This window comes from Rhinoderma darwinii, chromosome 11 (genome assembly GCF_050947455.1).
Source record: "Rhinoderma darwinii isolate aRhiDar2 chromosome 11, aRhiDar2.hap1, whole genome shotgun sequence".
In the NCBI taxonomy this organism is placed as follows: domain Eukaryota; kingdom Metazoa; phylum Chordata; class Amphibia; order Anura; family Rhinodermatidae; genus Rhinoderma; species Rhinoderma darwinii.
The window spans coordinates 91,296,126-91,319,585 of record NC_134697.1 but is presented as its reverse complement, the minus strand read 5'-3'; the positions used below and the strand labels follow the sequence as shown (position 1 = coordinate 91,319,585).

The 23,460-nt window shown below is 47.2% G+C and overlaps 5 protein-coding genes across 5 annotated transcripts; 2 read left to right on the top strand and 3 right to left on the bottom strand.

Moving 5' to 3' along the window:
• Positions 1-6,066: 6,066 nt before the first annotated feature.
• Positions 6,067-6,378, bottom strand: LOC142663384 (histone H4). Its single transcript, XM_075841990.1, has one exon. It carries the CDS (start codon positions 6,376-6,378, stop codon positions 6,067-6,069), a length of 312 nt encoding a protein of 103 aa, XP_075698105.1.
• Positions 6,379-7,420: 1,042 nt separating this feature from the next.
• Positions 7,421-7,831, bottom strand: LOC142663028 (histone H3). Its single transcript, XM_075841324.1, has one exon. The coding sequence runs from the start codon at positions 7,829-7,831 to the stop codon at positions 7,421-7,423; it is 411 nt and encodes a 136-aa protein (XP_075697439.1).
• A 909-nt stretch (positions 7,832-8,740) lies between these two features.
• LOC142663027 (histone H1.01-like) lies at positions 8,741-9,340 on the bottom strand. Its single transcript, XM_075841323.1, has one exon. It carries the CDS (start codon positions 9,338-9,340, stop codon positions 8,741-8,743), a length of 600 nt encoding a protein of 199 aa, XP_075697438.1.
• A 3,534-nt stretch (positions 9,341-12,874) lies between these two features.
• LOC142663026 (histone H2B 1.1-like) lies at positions 12,875-13,255 on the top strand. Its single transcript, XM_075841321.1, has one exon. The coding sequence runs from the start codon at positions 12,875-12,877 to the stop codon at positions 13,253-13,255; it is 381 nt and encodes a 126-aa protein (XP_075697436.1).
• A 1,739-nt stretch (positions 13,256-14,994) lies between these two features.
• Positions 14,995-15,387, top strand: LOC142663373 (histone H2A type 1-like). Its single transcript, XM_075841979.1, has one exon. The coding sequence runs from the start codon at positions 14,995-14,997 to the stop codon at positions 15,385-15,387; it is 393 nt and encodes a 130-aa protein (XP_075698094.1).
• The last annotated feature ends 8,073 nt before the right edge of the window (positions 15,388-23,460 follow it).

The following is a 23,460-nucleotide window of genomic DNA, read 5'->3' as shown; positions in this document are numbered from 1 at the left end:
CCCCCCACCAAGTCTACAACAGAGCTGCCGCCTCCATCTTGTGCTTATTCGTGCGCATGTCTTTATTCCCGCTGGTCTCCCATGTCTGGAAGAGTCGTTCAGTCCGTGCAGCCGCTCCTTCATGCTGCAGGATATGGGGGGACATTCCCGGGTGTGATTGCGCAGAGCTGCTGCTGCATTAGGGTCTTGTTATCTGCGGGCTGCACGGGCTGATTCTTCTCTATCCAACGATACCGTGAAACGCACAATTCCAACGTACCAATCTCCAGTATAAAGGGGGTGACGTACAAACATGTAACACGTCTTTATTACATCCGTATCGTTCCCGAATTACCGGCATTATGTCCCTGTTCCCTCATATAACTGGCATTATGTCCCTGTCCTCTCATGTGACCGGCATGTCCTATGTAGGAGGGTACAGGGACACAATGCCGGTAACATGTCCCTGTTCCCTCATCTTACAGACATTATGTCCCTGTTCCTTCATATTACCGGCTTTATGTCTCTGTTCCCTCATATTACCGGCATTACGTCCCTGTTCCTTCATATTACAGGCATTATGTCCCTGTTCCTTCATATTAGCGGCATTATGTCCCTGCTCCCTCATCTTACAGGCATTATGTCCCTCTTCCTTCAAATTACCGGCATTTTGTCCCTGTTTTTTCTTATTACAGGCATTATGTCCCTGTTCCTACATATTACCGGCATTATGTCCCTGTTCCTTCATATTACCGGCATTATGTCCCTGTTCCTTCATATTACAGGCATTATGTCCCTGTTCCTTCATATAACAGGCATTTTGTCCCTGTTTCTTCTTATTACAGGCATTATGTCCCTGTTCCAACATATTACCGGCATTATGTCCCTGTTCCTTCATATTACAGGCATTATGTCCTTGTTCCTTCATATTACCGGCATTATGTCCCTGTTCATTCATATTACAGGCATTATGTCCCTGTTCCCTCATATTACCGGCATTATGTCCATGTTCCTTCATATTACAGGCATTATGTCCTTGTTCCTTCCTATTACCGCCATTACGTCCCTGTTCCTTCATATTACCGGCATTTTTTCCCTGTTTCTTCTTATTACAGGCATTATGTCCCTGTTCCTTCATATTACCGGCATTATGTCCCTGTTCCTACATATTACCGGCATTATGTCTCTGTTCCTTCATCTTACCCACATTATGTCCTTGTACTTTCATATTACCGGCATTATGTCCCTATTCCCTTATCTTACCGGCATTATGTCCCTGTGCCTTCATATTACAGGCATTATGTCCCTGTTCCTTCATATAACAGGCATTACGTCCCTGTTCCTTCATATTACTGCCATTATGTCCACTGAAGGAGGGTACAGGGACCTAATGCCGGTAATATGTCCCTGTTCCCTCATCTTACCGGCATTACGTCCCTGCTCCTTCATATTACCAGCAATATGTCCCTGTTTCTTCATATTACAGTCATTTTGTCCCTGTTCCTTCATATTACAGGCATTGTGTCCCTGTTCAATCATCTTACCAGCATTATGTCCCTGTTCCCTCACCTTACCGGCATTATGTCCCTGTTCCCTCATTTGAACCGGCATTATGTCTCTGTTCCTCCATATTACCGGAATTCCGTCCCATTCCTTCATATTACAGGCATTATGTCCCTGTTCGCTCATCTTACCGGCATTATGTCCCTGTTCCCTCATCTGAACCGGCATTACATCCCTGTTCCTTCATATTAATTGTATTATGTCCCTGTTCCCTCATCTTACCGCCATTGTGTCCCTGTTTCCTCATCTTACCGGCATTACGTCACTGTTCCTCCATATTACCGGAATTACGTCCCTATTCCTTCATATTACCGGCATTACGTCACTGTTCCTCCATATTACCGGAATTACGTCCCTATTCCTTCATATTACCGGCATTACGTCCCTGTTCCTTCATATTACCGGCATTTGGACCCTGTTTCTTAATATTATCGGCATTACGTCCCTGTTCCTTCATATTACCGGCATTAAGTCCCTGTTACTACATATTACCGGCATTATTTTCCTGTTCCTTCATATTACTGCCATTATGTCCACTGAAGGAGGGTACAGGGACTTAATGCCGGTAATATGTCCCTGTTCCCTCATCTCACAGGCATTATGTCCCTGTTCCTTCATATTACCGGCTTTATGTCCCTGTTCTCTCATATTACAGACATTATGTCCTTGTTCCTTCATATTACTGGCATTACGTCCCTGTTTCTTCATAATACCAGAATTGCGTCCCAATTCCTTCATATTACCGGCATTATGTCCCTGTTCCTTCATATTACCAGCATTATGTCCCTGTTTCTTCATATTACAGGCATTTTGTCCCTGTTCCTTCATATTACAGGCATTATGTCCTTGTTCTTTCATATTACCGCCATTATGTCCTTGTTTCTTCATATTACAGGCATTATGTCCCTGTTCCTTCATGTAACCGGCATTAAGTCCCTGTTCAATCATCTTACCGGCATTATGTCCCTGTTCCCTCACCTTACAGGCATTATTCCCCTGTTCCCTCATTTGAACCGGCATTATGTCTCTGTTCCTCCATATTACCGGAATTCCGTCCTATTCCTTCATATTACAGGCATTTTGTCCCTGTTCCTTCATATTACAGGCATTATGTCCCTGTTCCTTCATATAACCGGCATTAAGTCCCTATTCCTTCATATTAATGGCATTATGTCCCTGTTCCCATATGTTACCGGCATTACGTCTATGTTCTTTCATATTTTTGGCATTATGTCCCTGTTCCCGCATCTTACCGGAATTGTGTCCCTGTTCCCTCATCTTACCGGCATTATGTCCCTGTTCCTTCATCTTATCGGCATTATGTCCCTGTTCCTTCATCTTATCGGCATTACGTCTCTGTTCCTTCATATTACTGGCATTACGTCCCTGTTCCTTCATATTACCGGCATTAGGTCCCTATTCCTTCATATTACCGGCATTATGAACCTGTTCCTTCAGATTACCAGCATTACGTCACTGTTACTTCATATTACCGAAATTGCGTCCCTATTCCTTCATATTACCAGCATTATGTCCCTTTTCCTTCATGTTACAGGCATTTTGTCCTTGTTCTTTCATATTACCGGCATAATGTCCTTGTTCCTTCATATTACAGGCATTATGTCCCTGTTCCTTCATACCACCGAGATTATGTCCCTTTTCCCACATCTTACCGGCACTATGTCCCTGTTCCCTCATTTGAACCGGCATTATGTGCCTTTTCCTTCATATTACCGGCATTACGTCACTGTTCCTTCATATTACCGGCATTACGTCCCTGTTCCTTCATACTACCGAGATTATGTCCCTGTTCCCTCATCTTACCGGCATTTTGTCCCTGTTCCCTCATCTTTTTGGCATTATGTCCCTGTTCCTTCTTATTACCGGCAATACGTCCCTGTTCCTTCATATTACAGGCATTATGTCCCTGTTCCTTCATATTACCGGCATTATTTCCCTGTTACTTCATATTACCGGCATTATTTTCCTGTTCCTTCATATTACTGCCATTATGTCCACTGTAGGAGGGTACAGGGACATAATGCCGGTAATATGTCCCTGTTCCCTCATAGTACCGGCATTACGTCCCTAGTCCTTCATATTATCGGCATTACGTCCCTGTTTCTTCATATTACCAGCAGTACGTCCCTGTTTCTTCATATTACCAGAATTGTGTCCCTATTCCTTCATATTACCAGCATTATGTCCTGTTCCTTCATATTACAGGCATTTTGTCCCTGTTCCTTAAAATTACAGCCATTATGTCCCTGTTCCTTCATATAAACTGCAGTAAGTCCCTGTTCCGTCATTTTACCGGCATTACGCCCCTGTTCCTTCATATTACCGGCATTACGTCCCTGTTCCTTCATATTAATGGCATTATGTCCCTGTTCCCATATCTTACCGGCATTACGTCCCTGTTCCTTCATATTAACTGCATTATGTCCCTGTTCCCTTATCTTACCGGCATTACGTCACTGTTCCTTCATATTACCGGCATTACGTCCCTGTTCCCTCATTAACCAGCATTTTGTCCCTGTTCCCTCATCTTACTGCCATTATGTCCCTGTTCCTTCATCTTACCAGCATAACGTTCCTGTTCCTCCATATTACCGGAATTACGTCCCTTTTCCTTCATATTACCGGCAATACGTCCCTGTTCCTTCATATTACAGGCATTATGTCCCTGTTCCTTCATATTACCGCCATAATTTTCCTGTTCCTTCATATTACTGCCATTATGTCCACTGTAGGAGGGTACAGGGACATAATGCCGGTAATATGTCCCTGTTCCCTCATATTACCGGCATTACGTCCCTGCTCCTTCATATTATCGGCATTACGTCCCTGTTCCTTCATATTACCAGAATTGCGTCCCTATTCCTTCATATTACCGGCATTCTGTCCCTGTTCCTTCATATTACCAGCATTATGTCCTTGTTCTTTCATATTACCGGCATTATGTCCCTGTTCCTTCATATAACCGGCATTAAGTGCCTGTTCCTGCCTGTTCCCTCATCTTACCGTCATTATGTCCCTGTTCCCTCATCTTACCGGCATTATGTCCCTGTTCCCTCATTTGAACCGGCATTATGTGCCTGTTCCTTCATATTACCGGCATTACGTCCCTGTTCCTTCATATTATTGTCATCATGTCCCTGTTCCCTGATATTACAGGCATTATGTCCCTGTCCCCTCATCTTACCGGCATTATGTCCCTGTTCCCTCATCTTACCGGCATTATGTCCCTGTTCCCTCATCTTACCGGCATTATGCCCCTGTTCCTTCATATTACCGGGATTGTACGATCTACAACCCGCCCCCGACTACGTAGTGTCTTAAATTATATCTTCCAGTCTCACTGGATTCTTCGAATGCGTCTCACTAAATGTTACTCTGCAGCAACTTCATGCGTTAGTGGGATGAGGTCAGTCCTAAGTATAGACAACGCACAGTGTTAGTACGAAGTAGAAATAGGTGCATTCTGTTTCCTGTCATTGTATTGCCAGCAGCGCGATTATACCAGCAGTCTGGCAAAGTGACATACAAGACAATGCAAGTCCATACTTATGTGGAACTTGGTGCTACAAATTGCTAGTTTGTTTTGAAAATCTCGTAACATTTGTAGCAATGAGAGCAGCTTGGAAAACACGGCCCCTCCAACATTGGGTTTTGCTCTTGAAAAATTACGTATCAGCTGCATCAGTTTCTCCTTTTTCATTCATTGCGTCTCACTAAATGTTGCTCTGCAAGAAACTGCACGCGTTACTGTAATAAAGTGAGCCCTATATAGGGACAGCAGACAGATTCATTATTAGTACTAGAGGTTAACCGATTTATTGCCAGCAGCCTTATTAATCCCAGCCGTCCGGCAGAATGAGATACGGGCCGAGCCGATACTTGTGTCAAAGTTGGTCCCAGTAACAGATTTATTGTTTGTTGTAAGAATCTGGTAACATTAGTAGCAGTGACAGCAGCTAAGAAAACACTGGCCCTCTCTCCGAGGATTGCGGAAAGCACGTTGCCCAGCAGCAAGCTGGACGCCGAAGAAGCAACACCGCAAGTCAGCTGTTTGATCCACTGCTCGTGCGCTTATACAGCGCTATGAGCAACTGAGCGGATATTCAGCGGTGTTTCTGCCACTCCTGTACGTGCAGGCATCGGCACAAACGGCGTCCGGCAGCGCCGCTACGAGGATGTGTTTTCCTGCCGGAGGATCACTCGCCAGCAAGTATAGCACTAAGGTACTCTTTCCCTTCACATTAACATTCCCTGGTCTAAGACCCAATTCAGTCAGCTGCTTCTAGGACGCTATTAGGGGACACACTGCAGTCCACATATCCGGCACCTCACTGGAAGACGGACGTGATACTGAAGCCCCTACCCCCGTGTATATAGAAGTAGAAGGTCACTGCTCAGATACACGAGCGGTCACCAGCAGACATCATAGCTGATCTATAGAGGATGTGGCGGCTCTGAGAAGAGCCTTTGTGTTGTGTAAGATGGAGCAGAACAGGAGCAGAATTAACCTCCGAAGCCGTAGAGAGTGCGGCCCTGGCGCTTGAGCGCGTACACCACGTCCATAGCGGTGACGGTCTTCCTCTTGGCGTGCTCGGTGTAGGTGACGGCGTCACGGATGACGTTCTCCAGGAAAACCTTCAGCACGCCGCGAGTCTCTTCATAGATGAGACCGGAGATGCGTTTGACGCCTCCCCTGCGAGCTAGACGGCGGATTGCAGGCTTGGTGATGCCCTGGATGTTATCACGGAGCACCTTCCTATGCCGCTTAGCACCGCCCTTTCCGAGACCTTTTCCTCCTTTACCACGACCAGACATCCTGTAAGCTGGAACTAAAGAGAAATATTATACCGAGAACGGCGGGGCGCGTCTTTATATAGACCTTGGGCGGACCAGAGAGAAAACTGTTAAACATGTCACTTCTGGGGCGTTTCTTTCAGTGAATTCACATTACCAATCCCTCCCCCTCCTTTTGATTGGCTTAACTCAGATTTTGAATTTCACGTTCATTTTACAATACCGGCCGCTCTTTTCCCGTTTATAGCGCGACTGCTGTGTAATCTCTATCTGCCCCAAATCTAAAGAGTAATGTTAAGGGAAACAAGGAACAAGCGTGACGTCTTGGATTAGTATGGCGGCTGCTCGTTATCTGCCGTCAGGTTCAGGATTTGTGTGCCCGCAGATCACCCCTCAGGCCACCAGCACCACAACGGCTTTATAGAATGAATAGGGAGGAGAGGACTCGGGCAGTGTTAATGCGTTTAGATCTCTGATTTACAACGGTGACCAGAACTACACCCGATGATCATGACCTCACAGAATAAGAGTATAATTCCCCTGCGCTTGTGTTCACACCGGGCGGAGGATACGTGCGCCCCCACCCTACACGCTGCGCCTGGTTTGCCTTTACAAGGAGTAGGGAACAAGGACTCCGCACACACTGGTCAGCGGTGGATCATTAGCCGCACATAACGGCGTCATTCCTCGCAGCAGCAGCGGAGGTTATTATAGGAAGAGCGATGTGCAGTCATCAGTGAGGAGTGGGGCGGGTTATCACTGCGATACAGCCGGAGAGGGAGGTGATGAATACAGCGCAGACATCCGGCATAACACATGACAGGACTGCTGAAAGGGCCGGATAACGTGAGTGCTAGAGACGGGGACTGGTTATAGTGTAAATGGCGCTAACTAAGCACTGAAAGGGTTAACATGGCACCTCCACATATTAATAGCAGAGCACCGAGAAGCCAGCGGGAGAGTCGCGGTAGAATTAACGGAGGAAAAGGATTCAGCTCGCTTGAGGGAGGATTTGGTGGCTCTGAAAAGAGCCTTTGTGTTGTAGTCGGTGCCGGGTTCAGACCTAAGCCCTCTCCCCACGAATCCTGCGGGCCAGTTGAATGTCTTTGGGCATGATGGTGACCCTCTTGGCGTGGATGGCGCACAGGTTGGTATCCTCAAACAGTCCGACTAGATAAGCCTCGCTGGCCTCCTGCAGAGCCATGACTGCTGAGCTCTGGAAGCGCAGATCGGTCTTGAAGTCCTGAGCGATCTCTCGCACCAGGCGCTGGAAGGGCAGCTTACGGATAAGAAGCTCGGTGGACTTCTGGTAGCGGCGGATTTCACGGAGAGCGACTGTGCCCGGGCGGTAACGATGAGGCTTCTTCACTCCGCCGGTAGCGGGAGCGCTCTTCCGTGCAGCTTTAGTAGCCAGCTGCTTGCGGGGCGCTTTCCCGCCGGTGGATTTACGCGCAGTCTGCTTTGTTCTGGCCATAGCTCTCCAACAACGTGCACACTAGTAGACTGATACGAGGAGAGGAAAGAGCAGAGAATTTATATACTTGTGGGTGTCCTCATTGGTCCATGAAAGGCACACCCCTACATTCTATTGGCTTCTTCATAAAAAAAATATGCGACCGACAAAGCAAATGTGATATTCGCGACCAATCACCGTTCCGAAGATGCGGACACCGGTTTACATAATGTCCAGACGCAGCTTTTACAGCAGGGGGCGTTAATAAGATCATTTCTCCAGCTCTCTGCGAATTAGTTATCATCAGTAACAGCTCACTGTATTTCCATGTCCGCAGATCACGTACACAGCGTTATATAAGAGACAACTTCCCCATCAGCCGCCGCTTCAGTGGTTTTATAGATTACACAAAGGGACAATCCCCCACCCCATCCTTACACAGGACACGTTGCCCCGCATCCAGAGGCAGCATATAAGGGTCACCATCCACCACGTGTAATGAGGAGCAGGGGACATTGTGCTCTATTTACACCGGAGAGAGTGTAAACCATCGGCCTCCTTCACGTGGATCCTGTGCTGTAAGCTACAAGTCTATTGCTGCCCCGGTCCTTATTCACACATTACACCTGGTGGACTGTGACCTGATAAACTCTGCCTGGATGTTACACCATAGTGACGGGACAGACACTGTGGAGGTCCGGATACAGCAGCTATGGCGTCCAGCGCGATGACCAGAAATGACACTTGTCATAGAGTAACAGGGACATGAAGCTCCTCCGTGCACACGCGATGATGGCGCCTCCTTTATCTCAGGATCGCGCTGCTGTCTGTACCGGAGGAAACAACGGCCAGTGATCATACAGCTCTGCCGGGGAGAAGGTGGTGGCTCTGAAAAGAGCCTTTGTGGGACAAGAAACGGGCGGCTCTCGGTTATTTCTTCGTCACGGTCTTCCTGGACTTAGACGCCTTCTTAGCCGGACTCTTGGCAGCTTTCTTAGCCGGACTTCTGGCAGCTTTGGGCTTGGCCGCCTTCTTTGCTGGGCTCTTTGTTATTTTCTTGGGGGCAGGTTTTGGCTTCTTGGGGCTCTTCGCCACCTTCTTGGCAGCGGCAGGCCTCTTGGCCGGAGTCTTCTTCGGGGATTTGGCAGCAGCCGCCGGCTTCTTCTTGGCCGCCTTGTCCTTAGTCTCCAGCTGCTTCTTGTTCAGCTTGAAGGAGCCGGAGGCGCCGCTGCCTTTCACCTGGAGCAGGGTTTCCTTGGTCACCAGAGTCTTGAGCGCCATCTTCAGGCGGCTGTTGTTCTTGTCTACATCGTATCCTCCAGCAGCCAGAGCCTTCTTCAGGGCGGCCAGAGACACCCCACTGCGCTCTTTGGAGGCGGACACGACTTTCACGATGAGCTCGGACACGCTGGGATCGGAGGGTTTTTTGGTTTTCTTGGCGCCCCCTGCTGCAGGTTTTTTCGGCTGCTTCTTGGATTTGGCGGCCGGCTCGGTGGGAGGAACAGCGGCGGCTGGTGCGGTCTCTGCCATCGTATAACACGGGAATCCACTAAAACAATTATTCTGCGAGGGAAAAACTCTGAGAACAGAGATGGGGGCGCCTCTTATATGTACAGCGGCTGCTCGGTGATTGGCTGCGATTGTCCTGAGCGTCTATTGGCTGACACTGATCACATGTCCTTCCTTTCCTCATCTGACAGGAGTGAAGCTCCGCTCTCCCCTTGTGCTTCCCTGCCCGGGATAAGAGCCCTTTACCGACTAGAAGCGGCCGGGCGAGCGGGCTCTCTACGTGACTTCCCCCTCCCTGACATTCCCCTACTCATTTCTAGCCTTCACTGGCAGAGATGCTGGGAAGGAGCCGGGAGGAGGCCCCGGGATCTCTGCCATAGTTCTGCCGATCTGCACGTCGCTGTGATCGGACAAGATAAATGTGTTTGCGGGAGCTCGTTCCCTCTATTCCCGGCACTTGTCACTATCACAGGGTTCTTTACCACAATGTCTAACGTGTGGGAAGCTGATTGTCCGATGCGGGGGCGACCTGGAGCTGCAGAGAGCCCAGAAGGGTAACCCGGCACAGACGCGATGTCGGAGTGTCTTCCGCCTGTCTTACTGTAACTTGGCACAGAGGAGACACCAGAAACTGCTCCACCTGTGTTACAATAACCCAGCACAGAGGAAACACCAGAGATTGCTCTACTTATGTTACAATAAGTCGTCACAGGCAAGACACCAGCGTCTGCTCCAACTGTATTACAATTTCCCAGCACAGAAAAGACACAAGTCTGCTCCTCCTTTATTAAACTAACCTGACACAGGCCAGACCCCAAAACCTGCTCCTCCAGCAGTACATTACCCGGACACAGACAGGACACTAGAGACTTCTCCACCTGTATAACTATAACCTAGCACAGAGGAGGGAACAGACACTGTGTGTTCCTCTCGTACTACATTAAGCCGGCAAAAGACAAGACACCGTAGTATTGTCCCTGTCCCCTCATATTACTGCCATTATGTCTCCTGCAGGAGGGTACAGGGACACAATGCCGGTAATATGTCCCTGTTCCCTCATCTTCGAGGCATTATGTCCCTGTTCCTTCATATTACCGGCTTTATGTCCCTGTTCCCTCATCTACCAGGCATTATGCCCCTGTTCCCTCATATTACAGGCATTATGCCCCTGTTCCCTCATATTACAGGCATTATGTCCCTGATCCTTCATATTACAGGCTTCATGTCCCTGTTCCTTCATATTACAGGCTTTATGTCCCTGTTTCCTCATATTACAGGCATTATGTCCCTGATCCTTCATATTACAGGCTTCATGTCAATGTTCCTTCATATTACCGGCTTTATGCCCCTGTTCCCTCATATTACAGGCATTATGTCCCTGTTCCCTCATCTTACAGGCATGATGTCCCTGTTCCTTCATAATACCGGCATTATGTCCCTGTTCACTCATAGTACCGGCATAATGTCCCTGTTTCCTCATCTTACAGGCATTATGTCCCTGTTCCTTCATATTACCAGCTTTATGTCCCTGCTTCCTCATTTTACAGACATTATGTCCCTGTTCCCTCATCTTACTGCCATTATCTCCCTGTTCCTTCTAATTACCGGCATTATTTCCCTGTTCCTTCATATTACCGGCATTATGTCCCTGTTCCTTCATATTACCGGCATTATGTCCCTGTTCCTTCATATTACAGGCATTTTGTCCCTGTTCCTTCATATTACCGGCATTATGTCCTTGTTCTTTCATGTTACCGGTATTATGTCCTTGTTCCTTCATATTACAGGCATTATGTCCCTGTTCCCTCATCTGAACCGGCATTATGTGCGTTTATCTTACCCGAATTATATCTCTATTCCTTCATAATATTGGCATTACGTCCCGGGTTCCTTCATATTACCGGCATTACGTCCCTGTTTCTTCATATTACCGACATTACGTCCCGCCTCCTTCTTATTATCCGCATTACGTCCCTGTTCCCTCATCTTACCGGCATTTTGTCCCTGCTCCCTCATCTTACCAGCATTATGTCCCTGTCCCCTCATATTACTGGCATTATGTCCAGTGTAGGAGGGCACAGGGACATAATGCCGGTAATATGTCCCTGTTCCCTCTTCTTCAAAGCATTATGTCCCTGTTACTTCATATTACTGGCGTTACGTCCCTGTTCCTTCATATTAGTAGCATTATATCCCTGTTCCTTCGAGACAGGCATTATGTCCCTGTTTCTTCATATTACCGGCATTATGTCCCTGTTCCCTCATCTGAACCGACATTATGTGTCTGTTCCTTCATCTTACCGGCATTATATCTTTATTCCTTCATATTACCGGCATTACGTCCCTGTTTCTTCATATTACCGACATTACGTCCCGCCTCCTTTTATATTATCGCCATTACGTCCCTCTTTCCTCATCTTACCGGCATTTTGTCCCTGTTCCCTCATCTTACCGGAATTATGTCCCTGTTCCTTCATCTTACCGACATTATGTCCTTGTACTTTCATATTACCGGCATTATGTCCCTTTTTCCTCATTTTACCGGCATTACCTCCCTGTTCCTTCATATAACAGGCATTACGTCCCTGATCCTTCATATTACAGGCTTCATGTCCCTGTTTGTTCATATTACAGGCATTATTTCAATGTCCTCTCATATTACCGGCATAATGTCCCTGTCCCCTCATATTACTGGCATTATGTCCAGTGTAGGAGGGCACAGGGACATAATGCCGGTAATATGTCCCTGTTCCCTCATCTTCGAGCATTATGTCCCTGTTCCTTCATATTATTGGCGTTACGTCCCTGTTCCTTCATATTAGCAGCATTATATCCCTGTTCCTTCATATTACAGGCATGCTTCTTGCCCTTCTCTTCCCCTCTCTTTTTCATTTGTTTAAATTTAGTTGGTGGTGTAGACCAGGGCAGAATTAGAAGCAATAAGAGTCCTTGAGAGGAATGGTTTGTTACCCGAATAGCGTCTCCTGTATATATAAAGCATTGCCGCAGACCCCTCGTAGGACTTCTCCTTTGTAGTTTAGGAACTGCTCTTATCCGTACATGACGCGGAGATGGAATCTTCGTCTAAACACCTGGGATGATGGTGGTTATACTTCAGGGGGACCGAATTGTGACAAAGCTCTTGAGACTGGAAGATAGAATTTAAGACACTATGTAGTCGGGGGCGAGTTGTAGATCATGAACACGAATCACTGGAGTAGTTGTACTATTAATGTGTTCTATACAGTATAGTTAGTACATCAATGAGGACAGCGCCATCATCTACCCGAGGCAGCAGTTAACTACTGCACCGCTCACCAGCTCCTGGGATTGGAGAGATTTAAAGCCACCAATAGAGAACAGACTCGTGGAAACCACCAATTAGCTGCACTGGGAGTGGCTAATGACGATTCCACAGGTCACATGACTTGCTCTTCCAGTAGAACAGTGGTCAGGCAGCGTTGCTCATTTGCATAGCCCGTGTATAAATACAGCGGCGGTGAGAGGGTAAAGCATTCCATTATCTCAGTTGTGAGCAGATCGCAGTGTGTTATCATGCCTGAGCCCGCCAAGTCTGCCCCGGCGCCCAAGAAGGGCTCCAAGAAAGCCGTGACCAAGACACAGAAGAAGGACGGCAAGAAGCGGAGAAAGAGCAGGAAGGAGAGCTACGCCATTTACGTGTACAAGGTGCTCAAGCAGGTCCACCCTGACACCGGCATCTCGTCCAAGGCCATGGGCATCATGAACTCCTTCGTCAATGACATCTTCGAGCGCATCGCAGGGGAAGCCTCCCGCCTGGCTCACTACAACAAGCGCTCCACCATCACCTCCCTGGAGATCCAGACTGCCGTGCGCCTGCTGCTGCCTGGAGAGCTGGCCAAGCACGCCGTGTCCGAGGGCACCAAGGCCGTCACCAAGTACACCAGCGCCAAGTAATGTGCCCCGTCCCTGCAGTAAGAACACAAAGGCTCTTCTAAGAGCCACCCACCTTGTCTACAACAGAGCTGTGCCTGCTATTGTCTGGCCTCCCGCTAGTCCCCCTGTTCTATGTGCGGCCGCTCTCGTGTCGGTGCAGATGCTGCTTCATACATTATGTGGCTGCCGGACAGGGAGGGACATTGCCGCGTGTGAGGAAGCCGGCACACGGATCCTGCGGGCAGATGACCCGTCATAATATCACACTGTCCAGAAGAAACGGAACATTGTACATTAGGAGACGGAAGGAAGCATGGGACATCTGTAAATAACAATGATGAGGGTAGTAGTCAGATTTATAACAGATGCCAGGGAAACTGCTTGTCGACGATAGAGAACAAGCAATCACACTGGCGAGGACTGGATAAAGGGTGGTTATTGTAATACAGGCGGAGCAGACTCTGGTGTATCCTCTGTACCGGGTATTGTAATACAGGAGGAGCAGACTCTGGTGTCTCCTCTGTACCGGGTATTGTAATACAGGAGGAGCAGACTCTGGTGTCTCCTCTGTGCCGGGTATTGTAATACAGGAGGAGCAGACTCTGGTGTCTCCTCTGTGCCGGGTATTGTAATACAAGTGGAGCAGACTCTGGTGTCTCCTCTGTACCGGGTATTGTAATACAGGAGGAGCAGACTCTGGTGTCTCCTCTGTGCCGGGTATTGTAATACAAGTGGAGCAGACTCTGGTGTCTCCTCTGTACCGGGTATTGTAATACAAGTGGAGCAGACTCTGATGTCTCCTCTGTACCGGGTATTGTAATACAGGTGGAACAGCCTCTATTTCTTGTCTGTGAGGGCTTCTTTTAATACAGGTGGAGCAGACTCTGGTGTCTATGCCCGGTTATTGGAGCAGTCTCTGGTTTCTTCTACACGTTGTAATAGAATAGGGACATAATGCGGTAATATGAAGGAACAGGGACATAATGCCGGTAATAAGTAGGAACAGGGACGTAATGCCGGTAATAGGAAGGAACAGGGACGTAATGCCGGTAATAATAAGTAACAAGGACATAATGTCTGGAAGATGAGGGAACAGGGACATAATGCCGGTAAGTCGGGAACGATACGGATGTAATAAAGACGTGTTACATGTTTGTACGTCACCACCTTTATACTGGAGATTGGTACGTTGGAATTGTGCGTTTCATGGTATGGTTGGATGGAGAAGAATCAGCCCGTGCAGCCCGCAGATAACAAGCCCCTAATGCAGCAGCAGCTCTGAGCTATCACACCCGGGAATGTCCCCCCATATCCTGCAGCATGAAGGAGCCGCTGCACGGACTGAACGACTCTTCCAGACATGGGAGACCAGCGGGAATAAAGACATGCGCACGAATAAGCACAAGATGGAGGCGGCAGCTCTGTTGTAGACTTGGTAGGGGGCTCTTAGAAGAGCCTTTGGGTCCTTCCTGCGGGGACGGGGCACATTACTTGGCGCCTAATGAGAAGAATCCGCCGCTGCTGCTTTATTCCTGCTCCATTCGAGTTCAGGCGGGAGATGTTCCTGTTGGTAGAGACAGAGGAGGAGGCGTGGTGTTATCTGCGAGTCTATAGAAATATTCTACTTCCTCATTGGCTACAGTGTCTGGCGTTGAATATCAGTTTTAGATGCGGCCAATCAGAGAAGAAGCTCTCTGCTCCATCCGGGTATAAGAAGTGACGGTCGGAGCGCAGCTGTTAGATCTGATCAGATAATAGACATGTCTGGAAGAGGAAAGCAAGGAGGCAAAGTGCGGGCTAAAGCCAAGACCCGCTCATCCCGGGCAGGACTTCAGTTCCCTGTCGGTCGTGTGCACAGACTTCTCCGCAAGGGCAACTACGCTCAGAGGGTCGGCGCCGGCGCTCCGGTCTACCTGGCCGCTGTGCTGGAATATCTGACCGCTGAGATCCTGGAACTGGCCGGAAATGCCGCCCGGGACAACAAGAAGACCCGAATCATCCCCCGTCACCTGCAGCTGGCCGTGCGCAATGACGAGGAGCTCAACAAGCTGCTGGGTGGTGTGACCATCGCTCAGGGAGGCGTCCTGCCCAACATCCAGGCCGTTCTGCTGCCCAAGAAGACCGAGAGCAGCAAAAGCGCCAAGAGCAAGTGAGCGCCGCTTATCCCACATTTAACCACAAAGGCTCTTTTAAGAGCCGCCCACATGGTCCTTAGAACAGAGCTCACCGCTGATCTCCGATATGTAAACGTTCTGCGCCAGATAAGTGGCGCTGCTTGTACAGAGATCTAGCCATATCAATTCATATACCGCGGGGTTTCACATTGAAGAGGAAGCCGTAGGGTGGGTGGGTGTAGAACTGCGTTACTCATGACCTATACATTCACTACTGCCTCGTGCAGATGGTGGCGCTGTCCTCATTGATGCACTAACTATACTGTACAGGACACATTAATAGTACAACTACTCCAGTGATTCATGTTCACGATCTACAACCCGTCCCCGACTACATAATATCTTAAATTATATCTTCCAGTCTCACTGGATTCTTCGAATGCGTCTCAGTAAATGTTACTCTGCAGCAACTTCATGCGTTAGTGGGATGAGGTGAGTCCTAAGTATAGACAACGCGCAGTGTTAGTACGAAGTAGAAATAGGTGCATTCTGTTTCCTGTCATTGTATTGCCAGCAGCGCGATTATACCAGCAGTCTGGCAAAGTGACATACAAGACAATGCAAGTCCATACTTATGTGGAACTTGGTGCTACAAATTGGTAGTTTGTTTTGAAAATCTCGTAACATTTGTAGCAATGAGAGCAGCTTGGAAAACACGGCCCCTCCAACATTGGGTTTTGCTCTTGTAAAATGCCGACAAAACAGATAAAAACAAGGACATTTAAGCAAAAACACCGAAAAAGGCCATACTTACAAATGGACACAGCCAGGCCAGAAATGCTGATGAAAGGGCGAGCAGGTGCTTTAAATAATAATAGCCACTCCCACTAGTCTTGAGGGGAGTGGTATGTGGTGCACGGGATGTGTAGTAAGAAATAATAAATGAATAGTGTATGTGCAAGTGTAATAATGTGAGTGAAATATAGGGGGCAGTAATGAGTAAAGTGCCTAAAAAATAAATGAATAATTGGATGCAAGTGTGTGAAACATGGAGGAATAGTGTGTAAGTCATGAGGCGCAACGTGACTAGCCAGGTAGAAGCCTATTTGTGACGCCTTGATAATTCATAGAGCGGGCTACCCTGCTTGCTAGGCCAAACAACAACACACCATGCTCTCCCAGCATGTTGTTGTTTGGCCTAGCAAGCAGGGTAGCCCGCTCTATGAATTATCAAGGCGTCACAAATAGGCTTCTACCTGGCTAGTCACGTTGCGCCTCATGACTTACACACTATTCCTCCATGTTTCACACACTTGCATCCAATTATTCATTTATTTTTTAGGCACTTTACTCATTACTGCCCCCTATATTTCACTCACATTATTACACTTGCACATACACTATTCATTTATTATTTCTTACTACACATCCCATGCACCACATACCACTCCCCTCAAGACTAGTGGGAGTGGCTATTATTATTTAAAGCACCTGCTCACTCGCCTTCATCAGCGTTTCAGACCTGGCTGTGTCCATTTGTAAGTATGGCCTTTTTCGGTGTTCTTGTAAAATGCCGTATCAGCTGCATCAGTTTTGTCCTTTTTCATTCATTGAATGCGTCTCACTAAATGTTGCTCTGCAAGAAACTGCACGCGTTACTGTAATAAAGTGAGTCCTATATAGGGACAGCAGACAGAGTCATTATTAGTACTAGAGGTTAACAGATTTATTGCCAGCAGCCTTATTAATCCCAGCCGTCCGGCAGAATGAGATACGAGCCGAGCCGATACTTGTGTCAAAGTTGGTCCCAGTAACAGATTTATTGTTTGTTGTGAGAATCTCGTAACATTAGTAGCAGTGACAGCAGCTAAGAAAACACTGGCCCTCTCTCCAAGGATTGCGGAAAGCACGTTGCCCAGCAGCAAGCTGGACGCCGAAGAAGCAACACAGCAAGTCCGCTGTTTGATCCACTGCTCGGGCGCTTATACAGCGCTATGAGCAACTGAGCGGATATTCAGCGGTGAGATTCTGCCACTCCTGTACGTGCAGGCATCGGCACAAACGGCGTCCGGCAGCGCCGCTACGAGGTGTATTCCTGCCGGAGGATCACTCGGCAGCAAGTATAGCACTAAGGTACTCTTTCCCTTCACATTAACATTCCCGGGTCTAAGACGGAATTCAGTCAGCTGCTTCTAGGACGGTATTAGGGGACACACTGCAGTCCACATATCAGGCTCCTCACTGGAAGACCGACGTGATACTGAAGCCCCTACCCCCGTGTATATAGAAGTAGAAGGTCACTGCTCAGATGATACACGAGCGGTCACCAGCAGACATCATAGCTGATCTATAGAGGATGTGGCGGCTCTGAGAAGAGCCTTTGTGTTGTGTAAGATGGAGCTGAGCAGGAGCGGAATTAACCTCCGAAGCCGTAGAGTGTGCGGCCCTGGCGTTTGAGCGCGTACACCACGTCCATAGCGGTGACGGTCTTCCTCTTAGCGTGCTCGGTGTAGGTGACGGCGTCACGGATGACGTTCTCCAGGAAAACCTTCAGGACGCCGCGAGTCTCTTCATAGATGAGACCGGAGATGCGTTTGACGCCTCCCCTGCGAGCTAGACGGCGGATTGCAGGCTTGGTGATGCCCTGGATGTTATCACGGAGCACCTTCCTGTGCCGCTTAGCACCGCCCTTTCCGAGTCCTTTTCCTCCTTTACCGCGACCAGACATCCTGTAAGCTGGAGCTGAAGAGAAATATTATACCGAGAACGGCGGGGCGCGTCTTTATATAGACCTTGGGTGGACCAGAGAGAGAACTGTTATTCATGTCACTTTCGGGGCGTTTCTCTCAGCTAATTTACATTACCAATCCCTCCCCCTCCCGTTGATTGGCTTAACTCAGATTTTGAATTGCACGTTCATTTTACAATACCGGCCGCTCGTTTCCCGCTTCTACTTGTACTTTCATATTACCGGCATTATGTCCCTGTTCCCTTATCTTACCGGCATTACGTCACTGTTCCTTCATATTACCGGCATTATGTCCCTGTTTCTTCATATTACCAGCATTATGTCCTTGTTCCTTCATATTACAGCCATTATGTCCCTGTTCCTTCATATAACCGGCATTAAGTCCCTGTTCCCTCATCTTACCGGCATTATGTCCATATTCCCTCATCTGAACCGGCATTATGTGCCTGTTCCGTCATCTTACCTGCATTACGTCCCTGTTCCTTCATATTACCGGCATTACGTCCCTGTTCCTTCATATTTGTGGCATTATGTCCCTGTTCCCTCATCTTACCGGCATTTTGTCCTTGTTCCTTCATCTTACCGGAATTACGTCACTGTTCCTCCATATTACTGGAATTACGTCCCTGTGCCTTCATATTACCGGCTTTATGTCCCTGTTCTCTCATATTACAGACATTATGTCCCTGTTCCCTCATCTTACCGGAATTGTGTCCCTGTTCCCTCATCTTACCGGCATTATGTCCCTGTTCCTTCATCTTACCGGCATTACGTCCCTATTCATTCATATTACCGGCATTACATCCCTGTTCCTTCATATTGCCGGAATTATGTCCCTGTTCCTTCATATTACCGGCATTATTTTCCTCTTACTTCATATTACTGCCATTAGGTTCCCTCATCTTTCAGACATTATGTCCCTGTTCCCTCATATTACCGGCATTACGTCCCTGCTCCTTCATATTATCGGCATTACGTCCCTGTTTCTTCATATTACCAGCATTACGTCCCAGTTCCTTCATATTACCAGAATTGCGTCCCTATTCCTTCATATTACCGGCATTAGGTCCCTGTTCCTTCATATTACCAGCATTATGTCCCTGTTCCTTCATATTACAGGCATTTTGTCCCTGTTCCTTCATATTACAGGCATTATGTCCCTGTTCCTTCATATAACCGGCATTAAGTCCCTGTTCCCTCATATTACCGGCATTATGTCCCTGTTCCCTCACCTTACCGGCATTATGTCCCTGTTCCCTCATTTGAACCGGAATTATCTGCCTGTTCCTCTATATTACCGGAATTACGTCCCTATTCCTTCGTATTATCGGCATTATGTCCCTGCTCCTTCGTATTATCGGCATTATGTCCCTGCTCCTTCATATTACCGGCATTACGTCCCTGTTCCTTCATATTACCGGCAATACGTCCCTGTTCCTTCATATTACAGGCATTATGTCCCTGTTCCTTCAAATTACCGGAATAACTTCCCTGTTACTTCATATTACCGGCATTAGTTTCCTGTTCCTTCATATAACCGGCATTATGTTCACTGTAGGAGGGTACAGGGACATAATGCCGGTAATATGTCCCTGTTCCTTCATATTACAGGCATTATGTCCTTGTTCTTTCATATTACCGGCATTATGTCCCTGTTCCTTCATATAACCGGCATTAAGTCCCTGTTCCCTCATCTTACCGGCATTATGTCCCTGTTCCCTCATCGTACCGGCATTATGTCCCTGTTCCCTCATTAGGAACCGAAATTACGTCCCTGTTCCTTCATATTACCAGCATTACGTCCCAGTTCCTTCATATTACCAGAATTGCGTCCCTATTCCTTCATATTACTGGCATTATGTCCCTGTTCCTTCATATTACCAGCATTATGTCCCTGTTCCTTCATATTACATGCATTTTGTCCCTGTTCCTTCATATTACAGGCATTATGTCACTGTTCCTTCATATAACCGGCATTAAGTCCCTGTTTCCTCATATTACCGGCATTATGTCCCTGTTCCCTCAGCTAACCGGCATTATGTCCCTGTTCCCTCATTTGAACCGGTATTATGTGCCTGTTCCTCCATATTACCGGAATTACGTCCCTATTCCTTCATATTACCGACAATACGTCCCTGTTCCTTCATATTACAGGCATTATGTCCCTGTTCCTTCATATTACCGGCATTATTTCCCTGTTACTTCATATTACAGGCATTATGTCCCTGTTCCCTCATCTTACAGGCATTATGTCCTTGTTCCTTCATATTACAGGCATTATGTCCCTGTTCCTTCATCGTACCGGCATTATGTCCCTGTTCCCTCATCTTACCGGCATTATGTCCCTGTACCCTCATTTGAACCGGCATTACGTCCCTGTTCCTTCATGTTAACGGCATTATGTCCCTGTTCCCTTATCTTACCGGCATTACGTCACTGTTCCTTCATATTACCGGCATTACGTCCCTGTTCCTTCATACTAACGGCATTACGTCCCTGTTCCCTCATCTTACCGGCATTTTGTCCCCGTTCCCTTATCTTACCGGCATTATGTCCCTGTTCTTTCATCTTACCGGCATTACGTTCCTGTTCCTCCATATTACCGGCATTACGTCCCTGTTCCTTCATATTACCGGCAATACGTCCCTGTTCCTTCATATTACAGGCATTATGTCCCTGTTCCTTCATATTACCGGCATTATTTCCCTGTTACTTCATATTACCGGCATTATGTCCCTGTTCCTTCATATTACTGAAATTATGTCCACTGTAGGAGGGTACAGGGACATAATGCCGGTAATATGTCCCTGTTCCCTCATTTTACCGGCATTACGTCCCTGCTTCTTCATATTATCGGCATTACGTCCCTGTTTCTTCATATTACCAGCATTACGTCCCTGTTCCTTCATATTACCAGAATTGCGTCCCTATTCCTTCATATTACCGGCATTATGTCCTGTTCCTTCATATTACAGGCATTTTGTCCCTGTTCCTTCATATAATAAGCATTATGTCCCTGTTCCCTCATCTTACCGGCATTATGTCCCTGTTCCCTCATTTGAACCGGCATTATGTGCCTGTTCCTTCATATTATCGGCATTACGTCCCTGTTCCTTCAAATTACCGGAATTACGTCCATGTTCCTTCATATTAACGGCATTACGTCCCTGTTCCTTCATATTATCGGCATTACGTCCCTGTTCCTTCGTATTATCGGCATTATGTCCCTGCTCCTTCATATTACCGGCATTACGTCCCTGTTCCTTCGTATTATCGGCATTACGTCCCTGTTCCTTCATATTATCGGCATTATGTCCCTGCTCCTTCATATTATCTGTATTACGTCCCTGTTCCCTCATCTTACCGGCATTTTGTCCCTGTTCCCTCATCTTACCGGCATTTTGTCCCTGTTCCTTCATCTTACCCACATTATGTCCTTGTACTTTCATATTACAGGCATTATGTCCCTGTTCCTTCATATCACAGGCATTACGTCCCTGTTCCTTCATATTACAGGCTTTTTCTGTGTCCCTGTTCCCTCATCTTACCGGCATTATGTCCCTGTTCCTTCAAATTACAGGCAATATGTCCCTGTTCCTTCATTTTACAGGCATTATTTACCTGTTCCTTCATACTACAGGCATTATTTCCCTGTTCCTTCATACTACAAGCATTATGTCCCTGATCCTTCATATTACAGGCTTCATGTCCCTGTTCCTTCATATTACCAGCATAATGTCCCTGTACCCTCATATTACTGGCATTATGTCCCGTGTAGGAGGGCACAGGGACATAATGCCGGTAATATGTCCCTGTTCCCTCATCTTACAGGCATAATGTCCCTGTTCCTTCATATTACCGGCTTTATGTCCCTGTTCTCTCATATTACAGACATTACGTCCCTGTTTCTTCATATTACCAGCATTACGTCCCAGTTCCTTCATATTACCAGAATTGCGTCCCGATTCCTTTATATTACCGGCATTATGTCCCTCTTCATTCATATTACAGGCATTTTGTCCCTGTTCCTTCATATTACAGGCATTATGTCCCTGTTCCTTCATATAACCGGCATTAAGTCCCTGTTCCCTCATATTACCGGCATTTTGTCCCTGTTCCCTCACCTAACCGGCATTATGTCCCTGTTCCCTCATTTGAACCGGCATTATGTGCCTGTTCCTCCATATTACCGGAATTACGTCCCTATTCCTTCATATTACCGGCAATACGTCCCTGTTCCTTCATATTACAGACATTATGTCCCTGTTCCTTCATATTACCGGCATTATTTTCCTGTTCCTTCATATTACAGGCATTATGTCCACTGTAGGAGGGTACAGGGACATAATGCCGGTAATATGTCCCTGTTCCCTCATCTTACAGGCATTATGTCCCTGTTTCTTCATATTACCAGTATTACGTCCCTGCTCCTTCATATTACCGAAATTGCGTCCCTATTCCTTCATATTACCGGCATTATGTCCCTGTTCCTTCATATTACCAGCATTATGTCCCTGTTCCTTCATATTACAGGCATTTTGTCCCTATGCCTTCATATTACAGGCATTATGTCCTTGTTCCTTCATATTACAGGCATTATGTCCCTGTTCCTTCATCTTACCGGCATTATGTCCCTGTTCCCTCATCTTACCGGCATTATGTCCCTGTTCCCACATTTGAACCGGCATTACGTCCCTGTTCCTTCATTTTACCGGCATTACGTCCCTGTTCCTTCATATTAACGCATTATGTCCCTGTTCCCTTATCTTACCGGCATTACGTCACTGTTCCTTCATATTACCGGCATTACGTCCCTGTTCCTTCATTCTACCGGCATTACGTCCCTGTTCCCTCATCTTACCGGCATTTTGTCCCTGTTCCCTCATCTTACCGGCATTATGTCCCTGTTCCTTCATCTTACCGGCATTACGTTCCTGTTCCTCCATATTACCGGAATTACGTCCCTATTCCTTCATATTACCGGCATTACGTCCCTGTTTCTTCATATTACCAGCATTACGTCCCTGTTCCTTCATATTACCAGAATTGCGTCCCTATTCCTTCATATTACCGGCATTATGTCCTGTTCCTTCGTATTACAGGCATTTTGTCCCTGTTCCTTCATATTATAGGCATTATCTCCTTGTTCTTTCATATTATCGGCATTATGTCCCTGTTCCTTCATATAACCGGCAATAAGTCCCTGTTCCCTCATCTTACCGGCATTATGTCCCTGTTCCCTCATCTTACCGGCATTATGTCCCTGTTCCTTCATCTTACCGGTGTTACGTCACTGTTCCTTCATATTACCGGCGTTACGTCCCTGTTCCTTCGTATTATCGGCATTACGTCCCTGTTCCTTC